Source organism: Sturnus vulgaris, chromosome 9 (genome assembly GCF_052056855.1).
Source record: "Sturnus vulgaris isolate bStuVul1 chromosome 9, bStuVul1.hap1, whole genome shotgun sequence".
Taxonomy (NCBI): Eukaryota; Metazoa; Chordata; class Aves; order Passeriformes; family Sturnidae; genus Sturnus; species Sturnus vulgaris.
The window spans coordinates 28,168,177-28,195,106 of NC_142251.1; the positions used below are offsets into that span (position 1 = coordinate 28,168,177).

General features: G+C 50.8%; 1 protein-coding gene across 3 annotated transcripts in view; it reads right to left on the reverse strand.

Annotated features, from left to right (window-relative positions):
- PRRX1 (paired related homeobox 1) overlaps window positions 1-25,287 on the reverse strand; it is a 37,644-nt gene extending 12,357 nt beyond the window's left edge. The window contains exon 1 of one of the 3 annotated variants that reach the window (XM_088170283.1): window positions 24,810-25,287. In XM_088170283.1, the coding sequence (XP_088026409.1) occupies window positions 24,810-25,050 (241 nt within the window). In that variant the 5' untranslated portion in view covers window positions 25,051-25,287. Of the gene's footprint in view, window positions 1-6,114; window positions 6,349-20,070; window positions 20,327-24,809 lie in introns of those variants that run through there. The other 2 variants (XM_088170284.1, XM_088170285.1) reach the window with 2 other exon arrangements.
- Between the last annotated feature and the right edge of the window lie 1,643 nt (window positions 25,288-26,930).

The window sequence follows — 26,930 nt, forward strand, 5'->3', positions numbered from 1 at the left end:
AACTTAACAAAGAAACAGACACTCCGTTTCCTTCAAGAGCCATCTCTTGTGATTAGCTCACAGTCAGGTTCAAGTTTTGCACATAAATAATAAGTTGCTCTGTGCATGAGCACGAAGCTTCAGACAGGAGACACGGAATTTGTCATACCAAACCTGAATTTGAACAGGTATTCAAACCTGAGTTTTAATACCAAACAGAAAAACGTGCATATTTTCAGCATTACCCGTGGGGCTACAGCAGCTCCTCTCCCAAGTGTCTGCAATGTGGAACCTATCAGGGTGATTTTTAGCTGCCTGCACACCAACAATTACAGATCATTACAGAGCTGTGAACTGCGTGCATAGCAGGGAGAGCCCTGCCCTGGCTCTCCTGCTGCCCTTGGCTCTGCCTGCCAGGACCTGCTGAGGTCCTGTACAGCCACAGCCTCACCAAGGTGAAGGATGAACCCCTCACTGCCCTCCCAGCTGCACCACGGCCGAAGGAGACATTCCCAGGTGAGATTCCAGGCACAGCACAGTGACTCTTGCCATCTGCAATGAGGTTTTTGGGGTTGTCACCTTCCAGGTGGAGAGTCTACAGATGCCTCCAAGCTCTTGAAAATAGTTTCCAGCATGCAAACATGTCTTCAGCCAAACTCTCCAGGCACTGGGGACGTGAGTGCAGAGGCTTTTCCTGTGCTCTGCTCTGTCCTTTCATGGGTCTGCAGGGATCAGGTCCCATTAAAATCCCAACCTGCCCTGCTCCTGACCCACAGACAGGGCAGCACGAGAAGCCAAGAGCCCTATCCTACGGGAGATAGAAGCCAGAACTCCTTTTCAGGGTGGTTTCAGCTCTGGTGCTCTGCCTCTCATCTGGTGGCAACCTGCAGAGCACATGGGCAGTTACAGCAGCTGAGATGTCAGCCCTCCCTAACCATGTCAATGTTCCCACTTGCTGGAGCTGACAGAAGAAATTACATTTGGTGGAAAAAAAAAAACCCCAGTAATCACGATCCCATGGAAATCCAGAGAGTCTCCCTGGAAAGACTCAACATTAAGTGTTAATTATGGGGAGAACAACATTTGCGGGGGCAGAAGTTTACATCCTCCTCCAGAAATTGGTACAAAGCCATGGAAAGTCCCCCTACATCCCACAGACCAGGCTGAGCTCTGCTTTTTTTATTCACTAGGGTTTTCCTTCTGGGCATCCTACAGCTCATAAGGCACATGGCTTAGCCCTGCTCTCCTAACAAGCCTTTCCGACAGGTCTTGGGGTCAGAGTGTTCCCATAATACAATAAGCACTGTATGGATCTCATAAGCTCCAAGGCACAGTATGTTATGTGTTTGGAATTCCTTGTATGCTTTTATACTTTGTTTTACATATTGTAATTTTTATATGCATTACCGCATTGATCCTTGGAAAATTAATTTAAAATAAAATAAAAAAAATTCAAAAAAAAACCAACAAAAAGAAAAACCCAACACACATAATCAAAAGCAAACACATCCATTTAAAAGCCTGCCAGCGGCAAATCATGTTCTGTGAGACTGCACTTTGTAACTGACAGAGCCCAAACCACCAGGCTGTGGCAGAGATCCAGCAGTGGGGATTTACCAGGATTGGGAAGGGATGGGATCCAAGGGGGCTGAGCTCCCTCATGTCCCTCTTTAGATCAGCCCCACACTGCAGAGACACTGACCCATGGCAGAGGAGCAGGAATGCACTCGCAGAGCTGCGCCAGCCAAACCCCAAAAGTGCCACCAACACACCCCGAAAGTGCCACCAACACACCCCAAAGTGTCCCAGCCCCAATGTCCCAGCACAGCCCTGAGCTGCCACGGGGCCAGTGCGACCTCCAGACCTTCCTGAGAGCCACTCAGCCTCCACATCCCCCCCATCACTGCTGCTTCCACATCTGGATCAGTGCTTGGCGTGGAGGAACACGTGTGAACTCAGGGCAAGGTCAGGGGTTTGACTTCCAACACCTCTTCCCACCAGCTCCCCTTCCCGTGCCATGTGTCCTGATTCCTGAGCTTAGGGATGGCATTGATTCAGCACAGATCAAACTCCCCAATCCCCACCCTGCTCCATCGGCATCTTCTCACTCCAAAGACGCCTCTCTACGCTCTCGATCCCCTCCCTGCCCCAGTTCATTCCAGAAAAAAAAAAAACCAAACCGTAATAAGAATTTCTCCTCTCCTGTCCAGCACCCTTCCCCTTCCCTTCTCCACAGCCCTGAAAAGCCAAGCTGTGAGACTCTGCCTCCTTTCATGCAGACATGGTGCACTCCAAACCAGCACACCAGCTCCTGCAGAGCCACCCTGCTCCTAACTTGACCGTGCAGGAGCAGACTGAAGTGTGGGGAATATCCACATCCACCTGGATATACCCCACAAGCTGCCTCAAAGACAGTGGCAACAAGCACTGCTGCAATCAGGACAGTTCTGTGTTCCATAATCTATGCTCCATACCCACATCCCCCTGGACTGAGCTCCATGGGCTTACACGTTATGCAAAAGGCACATGGAATTATTTCCACCTGCTCCCCTGGTGGATTTTCCTGCTTCCCCCTTCTCTTTATGTGCAGAGGTGACCCCCCCAGACCTATAGTTTGCCATGAATCATCTGGCACTGCATACCCACCTGGACACTGCTTTTAGTAAAATTATTCTTGCATTTAGAAAAAGTGGCAAAAAATCCTCGTGAACTTCAGCTAGAAAAGCTTTCATGTATGGAAAATCAGATATTTTTGCAACAAGCTGACTAGTTAAAAAATAAAAAGTGGGGTGGAGGAAGAAAAAAGAAAGGGTTTTTGTCAAGACAGAAGAGAGCTGCTTTGGGGGGGATTTTTTTTCCAGCCCATATATCCACTGCAGATGAACCACTTGGCATTTCAGCTGGCTCATTTCCAAACACTGTCTGCAAACATTCCCTAGCAAGCTTCTCTCACAGGGAAAGACTGACTCAAGATGAGTGGCTCCATGAATGTCTCTGCTCATCCAGGTCCCCACCGTGCTGCTGGGAAGTGCCATTATCCAACAGCCATCCCGACTGGATCTGGAAATTCACTTGGGATTGGGGTTTTTTTTGGTACGTGGGACCTGCACAAACAGACTGACGATGACCAGAGGGATGCACACGCCAGCTGGCTCCTCTGGTGGGCAGAACACGGCTCCCAATGGAAATTTCATCTGTGTATTCCTGGAATATCCAGGACTGCAAACTGCAGGGCACGGAATGGCCATGCCAGGACCAAAGGGAGGCGCAAACGGCGGCGAGAACACGGCAACGAGCTCTCCAAAGGCTGTGCTCCCCTTTCATTAGCATCCAAGAACAAATGTGCTTCGAGGAAATTGGAACCACCAGCACCCCTTCCTGAGCAAACTGGACTGGAGCTGCTGCAAAGTTTCACTCAGAAATCCATTTTTTTACCACTAATGGATTTTATGGGTCCCTCTTGATCACAACTGGAGAAATGACGGTGTCCAAGGTCCAGAAATAACATAACAGGAGCCTGGCTCTCAGCATCCAGCCTTTTGCAAGGGCTGAGCATCCCAACCAGGAGAACACTCCTGGGGTGGGGGATAAAGGACCTTGACAGCTGCTGCAGGGGGCAAAGGGATCAGAGCATTTCAAAACAACTTTCTCCTTCCCAAGCCCGCAGTGAAAACCTGCTCTTCTAAGGAGAAGGGACAAGGAGGCTGCTGCTGGTGTCTGGGGGACTTTTGTTGGACACAGGGACACCCAGAAAAACAGGCAGGCAGATGGGCCAGGCCATGGGCTCCAGGATGCTCCACACCCCAGTTCTGCAGGATGCAAAGGGAAACCACGCTCAGACCCACCTCCATCCTTTGCCTCTTCTGGACGGCAAATGCATTTCACATTAGCTAATAAATTGCTACATCTTATGTTTCTTAGCCTGCTGGAATGATGAATATTTTGGAATGTATTTTGAATGGTTCCTTGCCAGAGCCGAACAATCATCCAGAAATCTGAAATCAAAAAGCTGAAGAATGGAAAGCCCTGTCTTTCCAGAGTTCACTGCAGTTTGAAAAGCACAACTCCCAGCAAAGGAGGTGAAATAATGATCATGAGAGTTCCTGTGAATTGAGGCACACAAGGGATATGCTGGAAACGACAATCCTTAATATGGGGTAATAATTTTTGCCTCCAGGTGATGAATATGTTATAGGATATCTGTTTATTCCTGTGCTTAATCTGCCTGATATGTCAGAGACTCTAATCTGGAGGAATTTAGGGGACCTGTGCAGAAACGTGGGATACAACAAAACACTGCTTTGGGTCTGGTGCAGGATTAGCAGACAGCTGCTGCTGTTCCAGCAGAATTTAACCCACTTTAAGCCTTTTAAAGGGCTCTAGCTAATGAACCACACCCACTGGCAGCCCAGCCACAGGTTGGATGGCTCACCCAAATCAGCTCACATGGATCATCAGCCACCAGGCAGCCAGAGCTGAGCCAGCTCAGCACAAACCCCAAGCCTGGATGGAAAAGTCTCCATGGATAAAGGAGACCAGAAATGGTCTGGTCTCATTGGAGCAGCTCCAAGAAATAAGCTTTTCTCTCCCCCGTAGAGATGGGCTGTCTAGACACATTGGCAAGGCTGTGCTGCCGAATTTGCAGTGTTGCATCCTTCTCATATCCAGCCTGTCAAATACAGCAAATTCCTGTCCCCCAGCCTGTTAGCACGGGCATTTTTTCAAACTTCCTAGTGTTACTCATGTCCAGAAATGCCATTATGTTTAATGAGAAGTTTTTAAACAGATCTCTCCACACACGCAGGAAAATGCCTTATGATTTTCTTTATCAATCCTCTGGCAAAATAATTTATTATTTCATTAATTTTTTTTTTTTTTGCTAACAATTACAGTAAAAATAAAGTAAACCGAGCATGAAGTATTTTAAAGCCAAGAAACACTGATATGTGAATATGAATTGCAATGGAAATGTAGGAAAAAATGTTCTCCAAATAATAAAAACACTACTCAGCAAAACATTTGGGAGTTAGGTGATGTTTTTACTGGAAAAACAATGTTTGGGAATATTTAGAGAGAGCCTAGCCTAAGGGCTACATTCAACACCATATGGAAGAGCAGATTTAAACCCATCCACACCAAAGCAAAATTACCTTCCAGCAGATTCAGGAGCGTAGGGGTGATTAGTGTGATTTACACACATTTCTCCATCCTCACAGGTCCTCAAAGCAAGCTAGAGGAACATGTGCCAGGACTAGTGTAGGTCAAAAAGCACATGGAAATTCCACATGGCCCTGGAGCAGAGGTGGACTGTCGAGTGTCTCTTTGCTCCTAACACATCCAGCAGTGCTTACAGGGGTGCAGACAAAAAGCAAATCACCTCCAAATAAATCACAAGTGGGATGAACTGGCATTACATTCACAACGTTGACCTTCACAGCACAGAAAGCAAAATAGCAGCAAGCAATAAAACCACTTTCAGTGTGTGGTACAAAGGTACACGGAGCAGCTGATTCATTTCAGTGTTTGTGAGTCCTGCAGCCCCATTTCCCAGTGCTAGCAGGGCACAGAGGCTCACATCACCCCTCTGCTGCAGTGCAGACCTTCCCTCAGCCTCACTGACCTACTGACCCTGGGATTGAGGCACATTTCGACAGAAGCATCCCTGGGATGGGCTTCCTCTCTGCTTCACCAGCAGCTTCCCTCAAGGGCACTTCTGAAACCACCTCACCCCTAGGAAAAAAAACCTCAGCTGCTCCTGGCTGCTCACAGAAACCTCAAGAGCCTTCAACTTCACTTTGGAAATCTCAGCCTCCGTGGTCATGCCAGCAAGTGTGCAGGTGGTTCCCTGTCAGAGGTGGCCTCCTCCCTCTCCCTCTTGCTCATGAAGCTCTCCCCACATGTCCCAGAACAGGGGACCAGGGATGGCCAGCTAAACACCAGGGCCCAGCCAGGTGCTGGACATGCTGAGCTGCAACCAGAGGCTCCTGGCCACGGGCCACCACTAGCCCAGGTGCCTGTGGGCACGTCCTCCAACTGGCCCCAGAGCCCAGCCCATCACACCAACTCTCCAGGCTCCCCTGAGGTCACAGAATTCAATTCCTGCAAGGGAACCCAAATGCATCCTGATGTGCCAACCTGGATGTACCTGCAACCTGGACAGAGGCTGGATTTTCTGGTCCAGGTCAGCTGCAAATGTCCTTCCATTCCAGGCAGGAGGGACACTCCAGAGCAGTGCTGGGTGGACTGAAACATCCCCCATGCAGGTCCTGGAACAGGCAAATCGCTACAGAGAGACAGAGAGAGAGACTGCTGCCATGCAGGGTGGTGTAACAAAGATCAGAGCACCCAGAGAACCCCAAAGCAGCTGGGAGAGAACTAAAGCACCACAGGCTGGTCCTGAAATAGGCTCTCTTTTTCTTTTAAGCACAGCTCATTAAATGTTTGCTGGAAAAACAGAAAAGCATTTTCCACAGAGAGGAGGACATCCAAGAAAAGCCCTTTTGGACATGAATTGGCAAGAGGCTCCCAAGCATTTATCTTCAGCATAGAATGTGCTCTGTCAGGAGGGCTGTAACTAACAATACGCTGAAAAACACGCCACAGACTTCCACTGTGTTTTATTTGGCACTAAGGGGTTATTCCTCAACACAAAGCATTCGCAACTGGCACCGGTTAAACGAGAAATTACAACCTTCAAAAGACCCATTTAGTGTCAGCTGCAGAGAGAACGGAATTCGCCACGGGCTCTGATGACAGCAGATGATGCCCCATAAAACACGCCCGGCTACAATGCTCGGCACGAGCTGCTGCTTCAGCCGGGGGATTGGGAATTCAGCACTTCCTGGCCCTTGTCTCGGGAGGCTGCTGCCTGCTTTGGGACTGGTGATATCCCTGTGCCCAGCTCTGAATTCACCACCCACTTCAGCCACAGGGACACGGCGAGGTTTCTGCAAGGGCCTCGCTAAGCTCCAAGCAGGCTGCAAAGACAGCCCAAGCTCATTAGGTTAAGAAGGAAAATGAGGGAAGCATCCCATTCCTCCAGGCTGGATGGAACTGGGATAGACCGAGCTCAACAGCGTGGAGGATTGGGAGCTCCATCACCTCCTGATCCTGCACAACTCACCCACAAGCCAGGACACAAGGCAGGGTCCCTGCATTATTCCCACCTCTTCAGGAGGAGGAGTGAGCTCTGCCACCAAACTCCTCAGGCCCTCAAACCTTTTCCCACTCTGGCTGTGGAAAAGGAAAGCTCGGAGCTGGGAATGCTCGCTGGTGTTTGCTCGGGATGAACGCCGTGTCCGGGCGGGAGCGCACGCCTGGGGAAGGGAACGGCCACCACTGGCTGCACCAGGGCTACCTTGAGTTAACCTGCAAAAAGGGACACGGGCTCTCACAGCCCAGAAACAAAGAAACAACCTCCACCCCTGCTCTCAAAGGGGCTCCAGAGAGGTCAGCCTGAGCCGCGTTTTCCTGCCACAAACCTGGAGCCTGCTGGGTGAGCTGTAAAACGTTCCTGTCCCTCTGCTTGGCAAGAGCTTTTCTGCTTCCTTCCCCAGACCTACAGAGACACGGCTTTATTGGGCAGATAACCCTTTGTTCACCTTGCCCTGGAAGGAGATTTAACCATGCACAGCACTTGTGCAGCACCAACAGAGAAGAAAGGGGAAAACGAGCCTTTTTGCAGCTGCAGCCCATGGCACGCTCCAGCACTTGTAAAACCCAGACTGCACCAGTTAACCCTTGCTCCTGCAAGGCCAGCAATTGAAATTAAAATGGAAATTAAAAGTGTCTGTGAGTGCTCACTGGGCAGGGGAGAGGGGAGAGCCTTGCCATGGCTGTGCCACTCAGAGCTGCTCACACACAGCAGGAGCAGCCAAAGCAGGACCAACCTAAATATTCACACATCCTAAGCTGCATCCTCTGAGAGCTGTGCTACTGCCCCCGCTGGAGATCAGCATCCACACAGGCTCCAGACTGGCTGTGCCTTTTCTCACTGCATTCTCTGCTCTTTTTTAACCTTAAAGCTGGCTGAGGCTCATCCTCTTGCCAGACACGCACTGACAGAGTTGTGCTTTTTTTCAGCCCAGGTTTTAACACGACTCCAGAATCCAAAGCCTAAAATAAAAATAAAACAGATAATTAAAAGCCACAATCCTTCAAGGAGTCACAGTAACGCTCAGACTAGGCTTTGGTCTTGCTCTGCTGGCATGGCACATTCAGGCAGGAGTGACAATCCTCCCATAAAGGCTCTGGGCACTCTGTTTAGAGAACCAGGCAAAAGCTGGCAGCCTGGTAGCAATAGCCTGTCCTTAGTCAAGTTGTTTTGTTTTAAAAGTGTGCCAGCTAAACCCACCTGCAGAGCCCTTTGGTGCTTTGGCCACTCACAGTCAGGTACACAACTAAAGGCTGAAATGCCTGGACCTTGAGGCAACGCACAGGGAAATTTCAGCCATTTCCCAGTCCACAAGTCAGATGGCAATTTCTATAGGGCAGAGCCTGGAGGGCAGAGCTTGGAATCCTCTAGGGGGAAAAAAAAAAAGCCTTTAAAATTGACTCTCCTTAGCCAGCGATTGGCAGGGAGACCAAGCCAACACCATTAACTGAGTGTCCCGGAATTCTGTTTTATTTCCCAATGTCTGACGGGAAGGAGTGCATCAACCCTCTGTCATGGGCTCATTCCTGCCCAACTCACAGCGGATGCAGCGACCACGCCCAGCTCAGACACTGCTGCTCCTCTCAGCAGAGAGTTCAAGTGCCCCCTGATGAACAGAGACACTTTCCTGAATCAAAACCAACAGGAAGAAAACCCCGAGTCTCCACACAAAGTCGTATTTCAACCAAATCAGGTCCCAGCATTAGAAGAATTACACGAGCTGGAGATGAAAATCTCCTTTTAAGCTGGAAAACTCATCCCCGATGAAGGATGGATGAGTTACTAAAACAAATTTTGCATTTCGTTCTGGCTAACAGGACTCAGCTCAGGGGAGCTAAAGTACTCCCAAAGATTATCATTTATGCACAGCTCACTTCGAGTCCTTGCTGAGCCCAGGCTGTGACACAACCTACAGATTTCTCCCACAACCTCTTCTGTTGTTTCTCAGTTGCTCTGGCAGTTTTATGGAATCTACCACCTGGGCACAGAAATAAATAATAAAATACCAAACTCTGAGGATAAAATACCAAAACTCTCAGTCCCGGGCATGGGTTATACCCTTTCCTGGTTACCTGCCAGCCTATGGCCAAAATCAGGCATCCCACCCTCACTGCCTGCCTTGGGAGCCTGGCTGCTGCACTCCCAGGGAGAAGGGTGCCCATGGCCACCCTAATCATTGTCCCACAGCCCCACCAGCACTGGCTCAAACAGGCCTGGCTGCCCCAAAACGACACCAAACCCCTGCAACTGCCCAGACAGCTTTGGGGTGTCCCACTGGGCAGCCCTGCTTACTGAGGACCAGCTTTTCTCACTTTCACCTACTCCCCACACTTCCAGTTTTCACACAGAAAGGGCTTTGACTTCTCTCAAACCATCAGAGGAAATAGAGGAAATAAATGTCAAAGGCTTGAAACCCAAACACTTTAAAAGTTGCTACTGATAGTGACCAAAGGAAGGGAAATGCCTCCTGTTCCCTAGAGCAGAGATGCTGCTCCTGAGCCATCAGGTCTCCTGCTGTGGGTCTTGCCTTTAAACTGCAAAATAAAAAAAAAATTTAAAAAAAAAAAAAGAAGGAAAAGCTGTTGGAAAACCCCATCAAAGATCTGCTCCTCTCTCCTGGCTTCCCGTCCTCCTTGCTCCCTGTGCTGCCTGAGCCTTGCTCAAAGCCCAGCTTGAGTGAAGCGAGTTGAGGACGAGCCTCAGCCCTTTGAAGCAGCCACAACAGAGAGGGAATCCTCTCCTCAGGGATGTGCCACACGGGGCTGGCCTGGCCACCAGGACAGCAGAGCCAGCCTGGAATGTGTGGCAAGCAGGAGAGAGGCAGGGATGGAGGAGAAGCCACGGGGCAGAGCTCCCAGCAGCCTCCCACTGGAGCTGGGCGTTCAGAGAGGAGACTGTGCCCTCAAATCCCAAATCCCAAATCCCTCGAGGTGCCTTCCAAAAGGGCAGCTCAGCTTTCCCAGCTGGTTTCAACTGGCTTAGCTTTTTGTCTCTGATCTCCTGGCAGTTTTTGAGGAATTGGCCGATTTCAACCACGTTTTGACCATTTGAACAGAATTTTTTCAAAAATAATTCAGCTCCTGTTCATTTTTTGAATTACCTGGTGGCTCGGTAAAAGGAAAGAGGATTATTAATGCAAAGACCAAGCAGCTGGGTGAGCCCACACTTTTACAAGACACAAGAACCCAGAGTCTCACGCTGCTGCTTTAACAAAACAAAAGAAAACCCCAGCAGAGCTCAGCCCAGGTTTCTCCATGGGCATCCCTGGAGGTGCACAGCGACAGGAGCAGCATTGCCACCCACTGCCACCTTCACATAACCCCCCTCACCTTCCTGGCAAAACCAAGCTCCAGATTTTGGTGTTTTTTATGTATTAATCGTGGAGAAAGCAGAGATGGAGATGGTGGGGAGCGCAGCACCAATGGTACCTGTAGGGAGGGAATGCAGCCCCCGCTCCTGGGGGATGCTGGCCACCCCACCCCGCCCATCCCTGTTCCATTCCCCCTTCCACACACCTTCCTGCGGGCTTGGACCAGTAGATGGCACCAGAATAACAGAAAAGCCCCTCTGCACCTCCCCACATCGGCAGCATCCCTTCCTTGCCCCAGCACACAGGGCACGGGCCACGGCACCAACCGATGGCTTCCAGCTCTGTTTTGAAAGCCTGTTCAGAGCTGACCTCTTCGGGGCTTTGAAAAGTTCTACCACGCAAAAGAGATTTCAAACTGAGAGATAACCCGGTTTTGAGGTTTATAAAATCTGGTTTTTTTTCTTCTCCTGCAACTTGGATGCTGCTCTTAAATGAAACACTAAAACAACTATTTACCCTTTTACTACTTTTTTCCGTAATTGCTTTAATTTGGAGAAGGCTTCCCTTATCCAGCCAGAACTGGCAGAAGTTCTCTGCCTGCTGCATTTGAACAGGATCTGCATTTCTTGATGCAGAAGCAATTCACTTGAATTGCTTTTTTATATTTTTAGGTAGGAAGGTTCCCTTCTCTTTGGCTCTTGTGACCGTGAGAGGAAAGACCAGTGCTGCTTCCCCAGCAGCTTCTGCTGCCAGCTAATGGCAACATCCCTGACTCCAGTGGGCTCAGCATCACCTCAACTCTCTCCAAACAAACAACAGGACTGGCTCAGGTCAGGGTGGGCATTTTCCCCTAAAGAAATTTTTCTTTTTACAAAGAAAATGCCCCAGAACAGAATTAACAGCCAGTGCACGTCCTGCAGCAAAATGCATCCACGTGACAGAGAGTTCAGGACGCTCCTATTCCCATTCCTGCCTTGTGGTACCTCCTGCTCATCAAGGAGAATAACCATGTTTCCAGCAGGGCCTGGGCAGAGGGGATGGTGGTCTGCAGGGATGGGCTCTGCAGCACACACAGGATTCTCCCAGTCCCTGTCTCAGCTGTGCCAAGGGCACACCAAGCACCCAGAGATGCAGCATGGCTCTGCCTGGGCCAGGTTTCCTGCTCTTAGGGATTGATTCAGAACCTGAATCCTGCCTGGAAGATCTGGGACAAATTCAGAGACCACCTGACTTTTCACACCCCGACTGAGTTTTGAACGTGGCTCAGCCCAGCACAGCACTTTGATTATTTCGATCTTTTCCCCGTTATTAATCACCCTGAAGGAAAGCATAATTCCTCCAAACCAAACCTCCTGCCAAACCATTTCTCGGCACATTTTTTACTCAATGTCCCTTCTAGGAACAGAGCACATTTGGAAACCTCCATGATTCCCATACTCCTTGGCCAGCAGCACATCCACAACCACAAAAATTGAGCATAGGTAGAGAAAGGCTCCCGTTGCCACACCCAATTGCCCATTTCCCAGTATTTTTCCCAGAAATCCTCGGAATTTTGGTAGTTTGGGTGTTTTAATGCAGATTTCAGGACTTTTATGGCCGTTTTTAGCACGATTTTTGGGGGTTTTTTGGTCATTTTAAGTCGGATTTCCCCCGGATGTTTTTCTCACCTGTTTTCCACTTTTTTCCTCAGAAATCCCTGGAATCTCACTGGATTTTGGGGCTACTTTGGGGTTTTTTTAGTGCACATTTTACGACTTTTTTTGGCCATTTTTAGGGGATTTTTTTTTGCGTTTTTTAGTGCGAATTTTTAGGGATTTTTCTGTTTTTTTAGGCTGATTTTTTTTCTGGGTTTTTCCTGATGTTTTTCCCAGAAATCCTTGAAATTTTGGCAGATTTTGAGTGCTTCAGTGCAGATTTTTTGTGTCCAGTGACTGATTTTAGGACATTTTTTGGGAGATTTTTGGATATTTGGATATGCTCAGTGGTGGAGCAGAGAACCAGCACGAGGGCTTTGTTTCATGAACCTTCCTGGAAGAGTTGCCCTTCTCCAGCTCTTTGGACATTCCTGTTTAGTAGCTCTCTCCCTGCTGGCATCAGCAGAGTGCTGATGCAGGGGATGGGTGATCACTGTGTCCATCCCAACCCTGCAAATCCTTGTGCTCCATTCCCTTGGTGCCACCTCTGACCTCCCCAGGGAGCTCAACCCAGCACTTCAGAGATGCTCTGTCCCACGAGGATGCTGAGCACGTTTATCCCTCTTCCCACCACTGATTATATTTGCAGCTCTCCCTGTTTTCCTCATTTTACCCGAAGCTGGCAGGGTTGCAGTTACAGGAGACACTGCTCACTCAGAGCCTCAGCCTGGCCAGAAATAGCAGAAATCACACACAACAGCCTGCTGCCTTCAGAGCTGCAATAAACTCCAAAAAAGTCCTGAAATACAAGAGGAAGTTGGGCTATTCCCATGGCTGATGTTTCCCCTTTACTTTGCCCTGCAGAGGCTTTCCTATCTCTGTTATTCCTAATAGTGGGATTTTAGAGAGGAGATTGTCCCATAAAAAGAGCAGTTGGCTCATGAAAGTTATGATCAGAGATGAGGACATTGCTTTCCTGTTGTGTTTCTCGCTGTGTTTTGGTACAAACCTGTAAAGAGACTCGTACCAAGTGGATCTGTGCTCTCCATCTGCTCCTGTGCTCTGATCTCCTGGCAGGAACATCCCTGACATGGGATTGTGCAGCACATCCTCCCTCCCCTGGCCAGAGCCGAGCTCTTCAGTTTCTGTGTGAGACTCAGCCACAGCATTTCACCCAGTTACCCCACCAGTGAGAACAATAATTCACTGGCTGACAAAAGCTGCTCTTCCAAAAGGCCTTCCAGACATTCATGGATGCAGCAGCCAGCGCTCTCCTTTGGAGTTATTTCTAGTGATTACACAGCATCTCACAGCTAAAAAATGCATTTCCTACCTCCTCTGAATGCATGGCTGGCGTTTGCTCCCAGCCACTGGCTCCCATTCCACCTTTCTATGATGGGTTAAAGGCGGGGGGGGAAAGACTTCTACCTAGAAAGTCACAGAAATGTGGGCTCCAATTCATCATCACAAGTGTCTGGAAGAGCCTTTGCCACTGCAATCTGAAGTGCTCCCACTCAGAGGGGAGATCAGGGAAGCAGAGCAGAAAGCAAAATCCTTCTGAGGATTCCTGGAGAGCAGCACCATGGGTGCAGCACGAGAGGCAGGGAGAACAGGCATCAAAAAAGCAAGAAAACCAGGATTCAGCCCCCAGCTCAACACAGAGCTCTTCAATCCTCCCAGAACAAGGCAGCCCCTCCACTTGGTGGCTGTAACCTCCTCCAGACATTGGCTCTCTCTGGTCAGAGGAACACAAAAATACATAAAGGCAGAAGAGATGGCTCTGCCCACGCTGACGAAGGGCAGCTTTCTGGGGTGGTTTTCCTGCTAATCACATCCCGGTTCTTCTTCTCCATCATCGCATCCAATGCCTGTGACCCTTCCCCATCCACACATTTTCCCTCAGCTCGATGGGTGCCTCTTGCCCCTCAGGCATCCCAGCTGAACACAGCACAGCAACTTGCCTGGAACGGGAGGGAAATTCAGAGGCAGCCAGAACAGATAAAACTCAGGATTAAACAAGTTCCCACTAAAGTCACGCAGCCATTGAAACTTGGGAGGATTCCCTTCCTGAGGTAGGATGAGCTCTGTGCTCATCCTTGACACGTTTGTCCCCATCAGATCTGTGACTGAAGTCTCAACAAGATTTCCTTCCAAGGTTTCCTTATCCTCTCTAGACCTGGGAGGATTTCCCTGCTGCCTCACTTATATCTGCAAGGGCAGTAGGCTTGGAAATCGGTTTATACTTGAGCCTGAGCACCTCTTAGCTCCTTCTAAACTGGAGTGGAGCTTTCTTTACCTCTTCTCTGGACTGTTTTTGACTCAGTTTGCACTTCCTTGACACACAGCTTGCCCAAGCAGAGCCCACGGCCGAGCAGCACAGGGAGAGGATGCCCCACAAACAAGGCAAAGCTGTAGGACGTGCTGGGGGTGAAAAACATCTGCCTCTCATAAAGATGTGGCGTTTTGCATTGAGCAGGAGAGCTGGTCCAAGGCCAGACAAGCAGATTTGCCAAAGCCATGGATGCACAGCGCTCCAACAGAGCCCCTCTGCTCCCTGTTCATCCCCCCTGGCACTTGCCACCAGCAGATCCCGTGCTGCCCTCCTGGCCAGGGCACCACACAGAAACTCTGCTCTGTGATGTGGGGAAACCTCTGTCATCTCACCAGAGGAGCACGGGCAGCCTCTTCCCCCAGCAAGCCAAACCCCTCCACTGGGAATTTGGTGGAGACCAGACGGGTCCATCCCGTGGGGCAGCAGCTGCAGGGCTTGGCTGGTGGCAGGGCACTGAGCAGCAGGGTCAGCACCAAAATAGGGCATCAGTGAGCAACCTGGGGTTCTGCATTCTTCTCCAGGCCCTGCATATTCCTAACGGGAACGCCTCAGAAAACCCAGTGGGGGGGAAAGAGGAATTCGCAGTTCCCTTCCAAAAACCAGTCTTTGTTTGTTTGATCGTTTTTTTAAATGATCGAGTAACTTGTGAATACATTTTCTGATGATTCCCACATCCTCCCAGCTGGAGAACGGCTCATGAACAGACTCCAAGCTCTGTAAATGAGCTTGTTAGTCATAAGTCTTCAAGCAGCCTTGATAAACAACTTTCAGCCTGCAGGATATTCATCAACCATTCTGTCTGCCTGGTCTCCTGACACTAATTCATTATTTACAGTGAGAGATCCCTCTCCTAAATCACAGGTGATTGTTTCTTTTTACTGATTAGTTGATTTAAAAAAAAAAAATTGAGGAGAAACAATGAAAAACAAATCACAAACAAGCACAGTGCTGCAAGCACTTATTCCTGAGCAGTCCTCCTAGTTTCCATGACACGTATCAGAAGTTTTCCAAATGAAACAAACTGTAAGTAACAATCTTTTTTGGCCAAACATTCAAGAGCAGGCTACAGCCAAGAAAAAGAGTGTGACCATCCCAACCATCCCAACTGGGAATTTCACTGCCTGCCACCAAACACTCCAGGATCCTTCCAGCTGATCAGCACGTGCTGCTCCTTGCATCCTTTGGGCTTGTGCAGAGCTCAGGCACCTCAGGATGCTCAGGAGATTCACATCCACGGGCAAAAATCTCTCCCTGAAAACTGCTCCAGCCCACGGGTGGGTTCACACAGCATCAGGTGAGTTCCCTGCAGGAACAAACCTTGCTGAGGTTGTTCCAGAGCATGGAAGGGGACATTCCCAATGCTAACTCCACAAAGACAAGCAGATGAAACAAGCAGTTTGCTGTTCAGGGATGGTGCAGAAGGAGGAGAATCTTCCCAAACTGTTGTTTAAACCAAATTCTAACATAACACATATAGCCAGAAAATTCCAAAGCCCCTAATTAGGGCCCAGAATTGTACCCAGTTATACTGGTAAGAAAAGTGAGGCATGGCAAGGTGATCCTGGTCAAGTTATGGCAGTGAGTATAGAGAAAAACAGACCTGAAGACCCTGTGGCCAACACACAAAGGCGTGTTTGAGCAACAAAAGACAGGCTGGGCCATCTGCTCTGATGTTTGGAGGAAGAAAAGCCCTTCTGTTCCAACTGAGATTTTGGGTGCAAGCCTCTTCTGGGCAGGCTGCTCCCAGCATCAGCACACACCCGACCCTAAAACCTGCCCAGCACTTCTCCCAAGAGGAGAGGCCCTCAGTGCCTGGGGAACACACGGAGCAAACACCTTCCTCAAGGGGCTGCCTCGTGTGTGTGTGTGTGCATCAAACCCACACTGTGCTTGCCCCACACCTCAGCTCCATGGAGAGACACAGACAGAGTCCCATCAGTCCCAGCAAAGGCAGCAGGATGCAGAGCTTGGCTCTAGGCTGGTCTTCAGAGCTTTTTTTGCTCTCCCACAGTGTGAGATCACCAACACGTTTGCTCGGAGAAGCTCAAGCACTCAGCACTGGACAGGCAGCGCTACCAGCCCGTGCCCACAGCCAGCCTTCCCTGGGACACAGCCTGCTCTCCAGCTTTCTCCAGCACTGCCAGCACGGGAACCATCCACCCCAGCTCTGCTGGGTTCACCAAGCTCTGCTCTGTGCCCTCCAGCAGGGGTAAAGGTGAGGCTGCTGGATGATGATCAGCACGGAGCGCTGCCGGCACTGCAGCGCAAGGTGGGGAGAGCTGTAACACTTTTTGGGAAACCAGCCCAGGCACGGTGGGGACAGGAGCTGCCTGCAGAGCCACCAGCAAGGCCAGCCCTGTGCAGCAGCAGGCCCAGAGCATTAACACTCTGTTTTCACTGTTACAGCTCAGGCTCTGTTCCCTTTTAAGTCCAATCCATCCCCGCAGAGCCTCGACGCGGCTGAGCTGACACAGGGAGAAGTGACAGCTCTTTGAAAGCTGCAAGCATCCCTTTTTTTTTTTTTTTTTTTTTTTTTTTTTTTTTTTTTTAAACAAATGTGGATCGTATTAGTGACACTTCCAAAAAAAGAAGATGATTTCCAGAGGCACTGAGCAGGTCTGGAGGGCCTTGACTGGCTGCAGCTCAGCCCAGCTCTCCCACCATTCACTCAGCAGCCAGGAGCAGCAAACCCCAGAGCAAACAGACTGCTCCTGCTCCAGCACCTACACTGAGAGGGCTGGAAGCTGCTGGGATGGTGCCTTCTGCAGCCACCCAGCCTTGCTCCATCATCCTGCTTTGATCCCAGTGCCCTGCTGCTCCCATTCTCCTTTCCCAAGCCTGCCCACTCGGCAGCAGCTGCTGCTGGCAATTCCCTCTTGCCCCAGACTGGCAGGACCACGGGTAACTTGGATTTTGCTTTGGTCAAGGAGGCCACAGGAGAAGTTCATCTGCTGGTGGGCTCAGAGCAGGAAGCAGTGTCCCCAGGCTCCTGATGAGTTCCAGCTCTCGGTGCAAAAGCAGTTTTGCTGCCTGAGCAGCTCATCAAGACGTGGAGAGGGTCCCAGCCAGATCTTGAGCGTCTCTTTGGACGTTTGCCCTGCCCAGCAGTCTTGCTGACTGGCTGGAGTTTCTCCTGTAGGAAAATTTCTCTAGCCAGAATGGGGGAAAATTTGGGTGGAATATGAACTGGATGCTGCAATAGGATGTAGTGATTTGTTAAGAGCTTAGCTGGCTCCCTTTGCCTCTCATCTAACCTTCCCTTCCAGGAACACGAGGCACCAGGATGTCCTGGGCTGCCACCCCAAGGCAAATGTTCACTTCATATGGGCACGTATGAAATCCAGACTGTCTGGGACAGTGCTTTAAACAGTGGTGTAACCTCTTCTCGGCCTCTGGAGGTGAGAGAGGAGCCCAGAACGCTATGTAAGCTGAAATAGATGCTCCTGGCTTGCTCATCAGACCTCTACTCCCTCTTGGCCTTCCCAAACTCATCCCTGCACATGCCAGGCTTTCCACTGCTCCCTTCTCTTCTCAACCAGAACCCTCCTGACACCCTCACTTGAAAGAAATTTCTCTTGGAGTGATGCCCCCAAAGTGCCAGCACAGATCAGCTGGGGCCAGCGGGAAAAGTGCAGGAAAGGAAACACAGGTTAGGAACACTCCAGATGTTTACAGTGCAAACCTACATTTACAATGCAAAGGTGAGCAGGGCCGTGAAAAACTTCCAATTATCTCCACTTAAGGAATAAAATGCACAGAATTCTTCCCTGTGAGCAGGGGAAGCCCTGGCACAGGGTGCCCCTGGATCCTGGAAGTGTCCAAGGCCAGACTGGACAGGGCTGGGAGTACCCTGGGATAGTGGAAGGTGCCGTGGTTGGAACTGGATGATCTTTAAGGTCCTTCCAACCCAAACCATTCTGGATTCCATCAAACCAATCATAAATCATAGCCAAAAAGTCCCTGAGGAGCTTTGGGAGCTGTGCTGGCTGGCCCTGGACAATGGGAAAACTGTCCCAACACAGGGTGACAAAGGACAAATCCCAACACTGATGGGCTGGTGGCACCCACACGTACACGAGTGAGTTTCCACTGACACAGTCTGCACCACAGAGCCTCTGCAGACATTTCCAGTGGGTAGAAGAGGTTGGATTTCTGCTGCATCCCCCCATCAGGAGCAGGCACTGCTGCCACCCTTCTCCATACCCTCCAGAATGCCATAAAACCCAATGGGATTTTTCACCCCTCCTTTGAGCTGTCTGCTCTCCCACCAGAGCAGCCAGTGGGTTCTGGAGGTATTTCCCACATGCAGAGACCAAATAACAGGTTTTTCTTGGGGGAACCAGACTAAAAACCTGCTCCACCACCCAAGCAGAAGCTGAAGCCTTTCTGCACCCTGCATATAAAGCCAAGAGGACAATTCAAACATCAGAGCCGTGGACAACAGCTCCTCCAGCCAGCCTGTGATGATTCTCACTTCAAATCTCCATAATCCGCCCCAAAAGCCAAACCTCCTTTAGGAAAGGCGAGCAGGGTGGGGAACCAGCAGGGCAGTGATTCATCCTCCCCAGAAACAGAGGCCCAAGCCTGGAATACTGTGACACTTGGTAAATATTCGTGATGTACTTCATTATGCAACAGAGGCCCAGCAGGAACACAGCTCCCTCAGGGCTCCTTAATATGGGTTTCAAAAACGATTAAATATATCATAAACAACTCACAACCAGGAATAAACACCTATAATCCCATCAAGTCATTCTGCTGATGTCAAAAACCATGGGAGTCAACTCGGTTACCGGGGGGAAAAATAAAAATACATCCTTGAAGGAATTACAGTCCTGTAATTCCGTGTCTGCCTTGCCCAAGACACAAACTCTCCCAGCCCCTCCTGCTCATGCTCTGTCTGTGCTCTTGCTCTCTCCCTTTCAGGCTTCCTCACATCACAGATTTGGATGCATTCTGCACTTCTGCAGAAGAGAGGCAAGAGGATCGAGCTCCTGACTGCAGACAGCAAAACCGTTCCATGCCCAAAAATGCTCCACCGGCCAAAAAAAAATTTTTAAAAAAGACTTTTTTTGCATGACTCAAGGCTGCTGGTCAAGTCTTCAAACACTAATACTCATCAGCTGGCACACATATAAGTGGCCCATTGAAATCACATGCAATGACTCGTGTGAGTAAGGCCTGCACAAATTAACCCTGAGATAATATTTTCCCATGCAATCACTGCTTTAGACATCATCAAAAAGATGGAAAATAGACCGGCTAGCAGTGGAAACTCGGTGCAGATGACAGAAAGCTGATGTTCATTAAAAGCCTCTGAGCAGTTTAGACCAAACCTTTCAGTTTTATGAGAGATTTCAAAATCTAATTTTCATGGAAATGTTTTCATTACGTTAAGGGGGGAAGGAGGGAAAGTAAAAACCTTCGGCAAAATCTTTTTCAAATTAAAAAGTTGGAAGCTCTGCGTGGATGGATTGAAAACACAAATACCATCAGCAAATCATGAGACCATGAGAACCAGGAAGCAAAACTGATTATGATCAAAAAAAGTGAAATTCACAAACAAATAGAAGTTTCTTTTCACCTGTCAAAGGAAAAGCACTCACAGACAGAGCCAGCCTCTAGATTCACATGGCTCTTTTTTCTTTGTTAATAACAATACCTTGACCACTTTCGTTTATTTCTTTGTGCCTTTTTCTTTTAAGACTCCAGATATGTGGCAGAGCCACATTTCCATCTTCTGTCTTTGTCCAGAAGCTGCAGAAATTTACATAACACAAAACTTTCGCCCACTTCAAACTGCAGGATTCCGACATGGCAGAAAAATCTCTGACACCGCGATACCCGCTGCAATAACCACTCATCTGCCAGCCCGAGGCCAAAATTAGATAGAGATGCCCAAGGAACACAAATGGAAAGGAATTAATCAAACTGAATTAATCAAACTTCTAACAACTGTTGGGTATTAGTTATCTGTGATTCAACCTTTAGCCAAGCGAACTCTCTCCAAAGCCTCGAGGATACGCGCGGTAAAACCGGCGCGCGCAAAGATTTTTTTCCGACGAGGATCCGCGTTTTTCACGAGGATTATTTGCAACAAGCACCTTAAAAACAATCATGATCTGATCCTCACTTTTCCTAAGGGAAGTCTGCAGACTTTTCTTTTTTCAGAAGTCTGGGAAAAAGAATGTTTCCTCTTTCTAGAGGAAGATCCGCCGCTGTCCGCGGGGATCGAGGCACCGGCCGGATTCCCCGGTGGAACCTGTGGATACCAGCACCAGCTGCTGCCCCAAGACTCTCTGTCCATCAGCAGGACAAGGCAGGAAGAAAACTCCTAGCTTTAATCCATTTTCCTCTCCTCTATCTCTTGGTTGCACATCCCCCCGTCTAAGGATGCAGCATCTTCTGGGAATAAGGGCTTCTGGAATAACTAACAAACGAGATGCTTCATACTCCAAGATAAAGCAGATAAAGTTTGCAGAGAAAACCCTGCAGTTGTCCCAGGTTCTTCTTCTTGCCCTCATCCTCAGCAACTCAGCAGCCCAAGGAATTGCTTTCCACATTTCCAAGCAGTGGCAGAGCTTTTCCACCTCTCTTTTCCTTTTTTTTTTTTTTTTTTTTTTTTTTTTTTTTTTTTTTTTTGTGAAGGATGAGGAGGCACAGGAGCACAGACAATTCAGTACTTAGACACACTCTTTTACTCCTGGAACAACCCCACTTGTCCTGATTAAAAAGAGGCAATTAAGGCAAAATGAGCAGCCATGTGGGAGCAGACCCAAAGTGCTCCAGCTCAGGATCCTGTTTCAGCCAGCCAGGAGCAGCAGGCAGAGGGTTTAAGCCCAGGCAGCAAGGAAGAGATCTGTGCCCCAGCTCATCCTTCCAGTCTCCCTGAGCCAGCCGCTGCCTCCAAACCCTGCTGCAGTGAGCAGCCATCCTCATCCTCCCTGAGTCTGTCAGTCCTTTCTTGAAATAACACCCATTTCTGATCTGTGCAAAATGCAGGGGTGACAAGCCCCATCACCAAACAGTGAGAAAGCTGAAAAAGCCCTTCCTCAACCTGCTGCCAGAGAAGAGGGGCTGAAGCCACACCGATGCTCTGCCTGACCAGAGGAACTCTCTCACCTTTTCCCAGCAGAGTTTCTGGGATTTCCTTGACAAGGAGCAGCAGTGCTGAGGGGTGACAACACTCACTGGGACAGAAAAAAAATCATGGGGGGACTCAGGCAGAGCCTGTGCTCAGCTTTAGTTGTGAATCAGCCTGATATAATCTGTCAGCCCCTTGAGTGCCAGCACTTTTGTACTGAAGAGAGATTAAAGGACAGCAATAACCCCAAAACACAGAACTTGAGCATGTAATGGACTGAAGCACGGTTTATTCACTCCTCACAAAAGAAATCCCAGCGTAACAATTTTTCTTTTGCTGTTTGTGCTTTCTCTACACCATTTTATGAGCCATCAACAGTGAGTCTCAAACAAACCAACCAAATAAAAAAAACAAAAAACAGGAGTAAAAAATGTCCATCTGAAAAAAAACAAACGACAATTGAGAATTACCCCAGAGCCCACAGGCAACTGACAGGTTTTTGTCACCCTCAAAGGGCACAAAAGCAACAGGAGCTCATTGCCTTTTTTTAGGAAGCTTGGGGGATCCCCTCAGCCGAGCTGGGACCTGCATTTTCATCCCAGATTTAGCTGGGGTTAGCAAAACTTGTGCTACCACAGCAAGAGTTGGTTTTATCTTAACAGGTTATTCTGTGACAAATTGGAACTGGGATTGCAAAGCCTTCCCAGCAGAGCAGCAGAGGCAGCGAGGTTTGCCCTGATGTTTATCAGCTTTTAGGGGAAGGTGCTCAGAGCCAGGAGCTGAACTGAAGTTGGGAAGAATGACAGCTCGGCAGCACTGCTGAAAAACTCAGCTCCTTAACCCAGGGACAGCTCTCCCTGTAAATATTACAGTCACAGCTACTCTCAGGAATGTTTTTTTCTTCTTAATAAGAGAAACGTTTTATCCTGAACCTCTCTCAAATAAAACAGCGGTGAAATATTCCCTTGAATCTCAAACGTCCAAATAAAACCTTTTGTCATTTCTGCATCAAACTACTTCTCTTAATTTTTGTTCACAAAAACAGCACCAAGAATTTGGTTTTTCAGTTTGGGACAGAAATCAGTGGAAGACCAGCTGATTTTCCTTCAGGCTGGAAGAACATTTTTAGTATTCTCGAGAAATCCACAATTTCTTCAAACGGCTTTTACCTTTTCTCACTTAAAAACATGGAGAGAGTGTAACTAACCCCTGTGTTAGCTTTTCCACTGAACCAGCTCTCATTTTTCACAGAGAAAAGCTCCTACCTCTGCTGCCCTTCCTAGCCCCAGCACAGTCCTTTTCCTGCACGGATTGCACAACACTTCACAGAACACACGCAGCAGGTAGGGAAACTGAGGCACGGAGCCTCCCGGGATGTGCTAAATGCACCCATGAGAGAGCCAGAAAGCCCAGATGACAGTTCTGCCCCATAAACCTGGGAGAATTTATTCCTCTCTCCTTTTTTCTTTTGTCGTTGCTTACTTTAGAATACTTCTAAAACTTTCTAATTTACCGCAACGGTATTAAAACTTTTACAGCGTTCAGAGAATTTATAAATTATTTGAAGCTGTAGTTTGGTCCCTGCTTAGCAGTGCTGGCTAAAAAATAAGCCCTTGGACTGGTTTGGGCTTTTTTTCGGTTCTTTTCATGCTCTTAAGAACAAGGTGATTATTGGTGAAATGCAGTTTTCCCCTTTTCCACGTTGACCGAGCTTGAAGTCGGCAAGGGGCAGCATCAGGAGTAAATCGGAGTAAATCAGGAGTAAATCCAAATAAAATACGATAAACTAAATTGGGTACAGAGCAGAAATAAAAAAAAAAAAAAGTTGTCTGCATTTGATATCTCGGTGATTCTCCAGCGGCACAAGGAGCTGAATCGCGGGCGGCCGCAATCACTGTTTTTCCCCACTAAAACGCACACCTTTAGAGGCAGAAATTGCAGTTTTTCGGGTGCTGGGAAGGGAAATATTTTGCAGCCGTGTGCCAGGAGCGGTGGGTCGGGCTGTCGGGGGGCAGAGGAGCCGCTCCGGCAGCCGCGCTCCTGGAGGATGCTCCCCGCCGGGAACGCATCCGGCCGCGCCGGGCTCGGCGATCCCACGGGCAATCCTGCGAGGAGCGGCTGCTCGGGGAAAGGCTTCCCCCCTTCCCCAGCTCGGTTTCCTTCGGAATACCGAGAAAACCACGTCGGATCCACGGGGAAAAAGAGGGTCGGAGGCGGCTCCCGGGGCAAGAACAAAAAAACAACAACAAAAAAACCCAAACGCGCAACAAAAAACCAAACCAACAAAAAAATCGAATAGCGAACAAAAATTGCAATTGACATTTTCGTTCGCTTCTCGTTTCGTTTCGTTGCCTTTTCCCCGCTTTTTGCCGGGGAGCTCCCTCGGAAGCGCGCCCGTGTCCGCAGCGGGGACCAGCCCGGACCCCCACGGAACTCCCGGCCAGGAACAGAATTATTTTAACAGAGAGCGGGTAAAAGGGGGATTGCTGACCCTGCACTCCCCGCTCAGCCTTTCTGACAGCGCTGCTCTTGGAAAACAACACGCGGCCCTTGGAAAGCGCCGCGCAAGCCGGCGCCCATCCCGCTGCCCCCGGGCTGCTGGCTCATTCGAATTCCCGAGCTCGGGCTCTTCAGGACGGGCAATTCAAACACGGCTCTGCCCCTCGTCCTGTCCTGCTCTGCCCCCCTGTCCTGCGCTGCCCGCCGCGCCTGGATCCGGGAGAACCGGGGCTGGGAGCGCAGGGAATCTGCGGCTCCGCTCGGAACCGCGCACGCACCCTCGGGCTGATGGCGAGCCCCGAAACTCCCGGCAGGACATCGGACAATGGTCCGGATCCCATCCTGATCCCATCCTGATCCCTGAGCAGCCTCCCGGTGTCCCGCAAAGCACAGCGCCGGTGTCCGCTCCGACGGGCCGGAGGGACGGGCGGATGGATGGTGGGATGGAGGGAAGGATGGATGAAGGGATGGGGGCTCAGCGCCTCGCCCCGTCCAGCCAAGCGCCCTTCCCAGCCCACCCTGGCAAGGAAGAGACGAGCCCGCGGGCCCGATCCTGCCCGCTTCTGCTCCCCGGGATGTTCTACAGCTCCCCACGGGGTGCAGGAGCCACGCCACGGGACCCGACGGGCGCTGCCCCCTTTCCCGGGACGCGGCTGGGGGAAAACACGGGTCTCCACACGTCGGTGGGTCCCGACCCCGGCGGGGAAGGGCGGCTCGGGGAGCGGGGGAAGCCGGGCTGGAAGCACCAGCGGAGTCCCCTCGGAGCCGGCGAGAGATGCAAGGGACGGGAAGGACGGAAAGGACGTCCCCGCACTTACTGTCCTGCTGCGGGGTGTCGCTGCCGCTGGTCAGCCCGGGCGACTCCAACAAGCTCCGGCCGGGCTCGCCGCCGCCCTCCTCCGCCTGGGCGGCCACCATGTCGCCCGCCTCCTCCAGGTCCAGCAGGTGACTGACGGAGAAGTTCTTCTTGGCTTGTAAATTGTCCAGGCCGGCGGGGCCGTCGAGGCGGGCGGGCAGCAGGGCCTGCCTGTCCATGGCGTGGGCATAGCTGGACGCCATGGTGCCGAGCGGGGCTTGCTCTGCCCTGGCCCCCCGCGGGCGCCCACCGCCCCCGCCGGCGCTCCGAGGGGGGAACGAGCGCAGGGAGCACGGCACGGCACGGCACGGCACGGCACCCGACGGCAGCGCGGAGGGAAGCCCGAAGGGGAGCGCGTTTAAAACATGCCGGAGGGGAGAGGCGGCGGCCGGCTCGGGGCGCCGGGAGCTGCCGCCGGCCGAGAGGCGCAGGGCGGCTGTGGGGCCGCTGGGGCGGGTGCGCCCCGTCCCTCCGCCCCCGCTGCCGCCGGCTCCGCTCCCTCCGCCCCTGCCCTCCCCTCCCTCAGCCCGCACTTCAAACGGCGGGGGCGGCTCCGCGACGCTCCGGGCACCGGGGGGAAGGAGGGAGGGAAGGAGACCCGCGGGGGACGTGGCAGCGGGATGGGGATGGCAGCGCCGCGCTCGTCGGGGACCCGCGGGGGACAAAGCGGGGTGCGGGGGGGGGGAAAAGCAGGGTCCCCCTTATGGGGCGGTGCTGCACCTGGAGGGGAGCGTGGACGCGCCGCCGGGATTGAGGGGAGAGATAGGGAAAATAGGAAATGCAGATGGAAAGGTGACCGGGGGTAACGGGACAGAAAGTGTGAACAGGGAAGAGGAAAAGCGGCGGAAAGTGAAGCAGAGAGCTGAGAGAAACAGAGCAAAAGGGAGTAAAGCGAAAAGAACAGAAGGGAAGGGGAAAAAAAACCCAAAAAACCCCGAGGATGCAATCGGAGCTCCTCAGGCCAGCCAGCAAAGAGATCCTTGCAGCGTGTCCTGGCCCTGGTGGCCCCTGTGGCCAGGGACAGGTAGTGGCCCTCGGACCCTGCCCCAGGACAGCGGGGCCGGAGCCGCGGGCCAGGAAAGGTTCCCGGTGGCTGGAGCCGGGGCTCCGAGCTGCCACAGCCAGCCCAGAATTTCCATCCCCCCTGATCTGGGGAAAGAACATTTGATGCCATCAAAGGGCTCCAGATTGAAAACAGATGTGCTTCCCCGAGCCTCTCCATGCATTTAATTAAGGCACAGGCATGGAGGAGACATTTTCATCATTAGTTTGCTTTCAGGCCCCCCCCACCCCCGGTCCCAGTTTACCCTTTGCAGGTCTCAAAGATCCAAATGAGCAGGGCAGGGCTGCAGAGCTCTGCTGTGCCCAGTTTGGGGGCTGGGGGGGAGAGACAAAGCTAGTGGGTACTGGGTGGAAAGGAAAAAACCACAAACTTTGAGGCAAAACTTCTGTGCATAGGCACAGAAGTGTGTGGGTGTACATACACCCAAAATGGTGTGGGTGAATCTATGTATGCAGCACAGAGTGACTTCTTCTGCATCTGAAGGAGGATTTGTGTCATGTCCTGTGGTACATGTCCACATGCTGGATGGGGAGGGAGTTGTGCCTTCACATGGGTGTGCAAGGCTGTATCTGGCTGGTTTTTGTATACTGGCATCTTGTACCTGGCTCTCTAGGTTCAGGCAAGGCAGGGTGGTGGTCACCTGTACACACCCTGATCATTAAATGCCCTTTTCTCTGCCTTTCCCAGGTATCTGGCTGCTGCCTCCTGCCTTGGTGAGCTGGGGTTTACCCTCTTTCTCCCTGCTCTGCTTCAGATGGATGTTGCAGCTGGCTTTCCTGAGTGGGTGCTGCAGAGGCCCAGCCACAAACATCCCTTTCCATGGCACTGGGATCTGCTCTGAGCCCTGGGGGTGTCAGCAGGAGCCACAGAAACCAGACCAAGAGGTCTCTGTGACACCTTCATCAATGCCCTTGCTGACATGCCTGGTGAGATCTCCCCATGTCCTTCAGACAATGCTCCCTCCCAGCCCTGGGTTTGGGAATGCAGCCCGAATTTCCCCTGGGAACAGGAAGCGCCCAG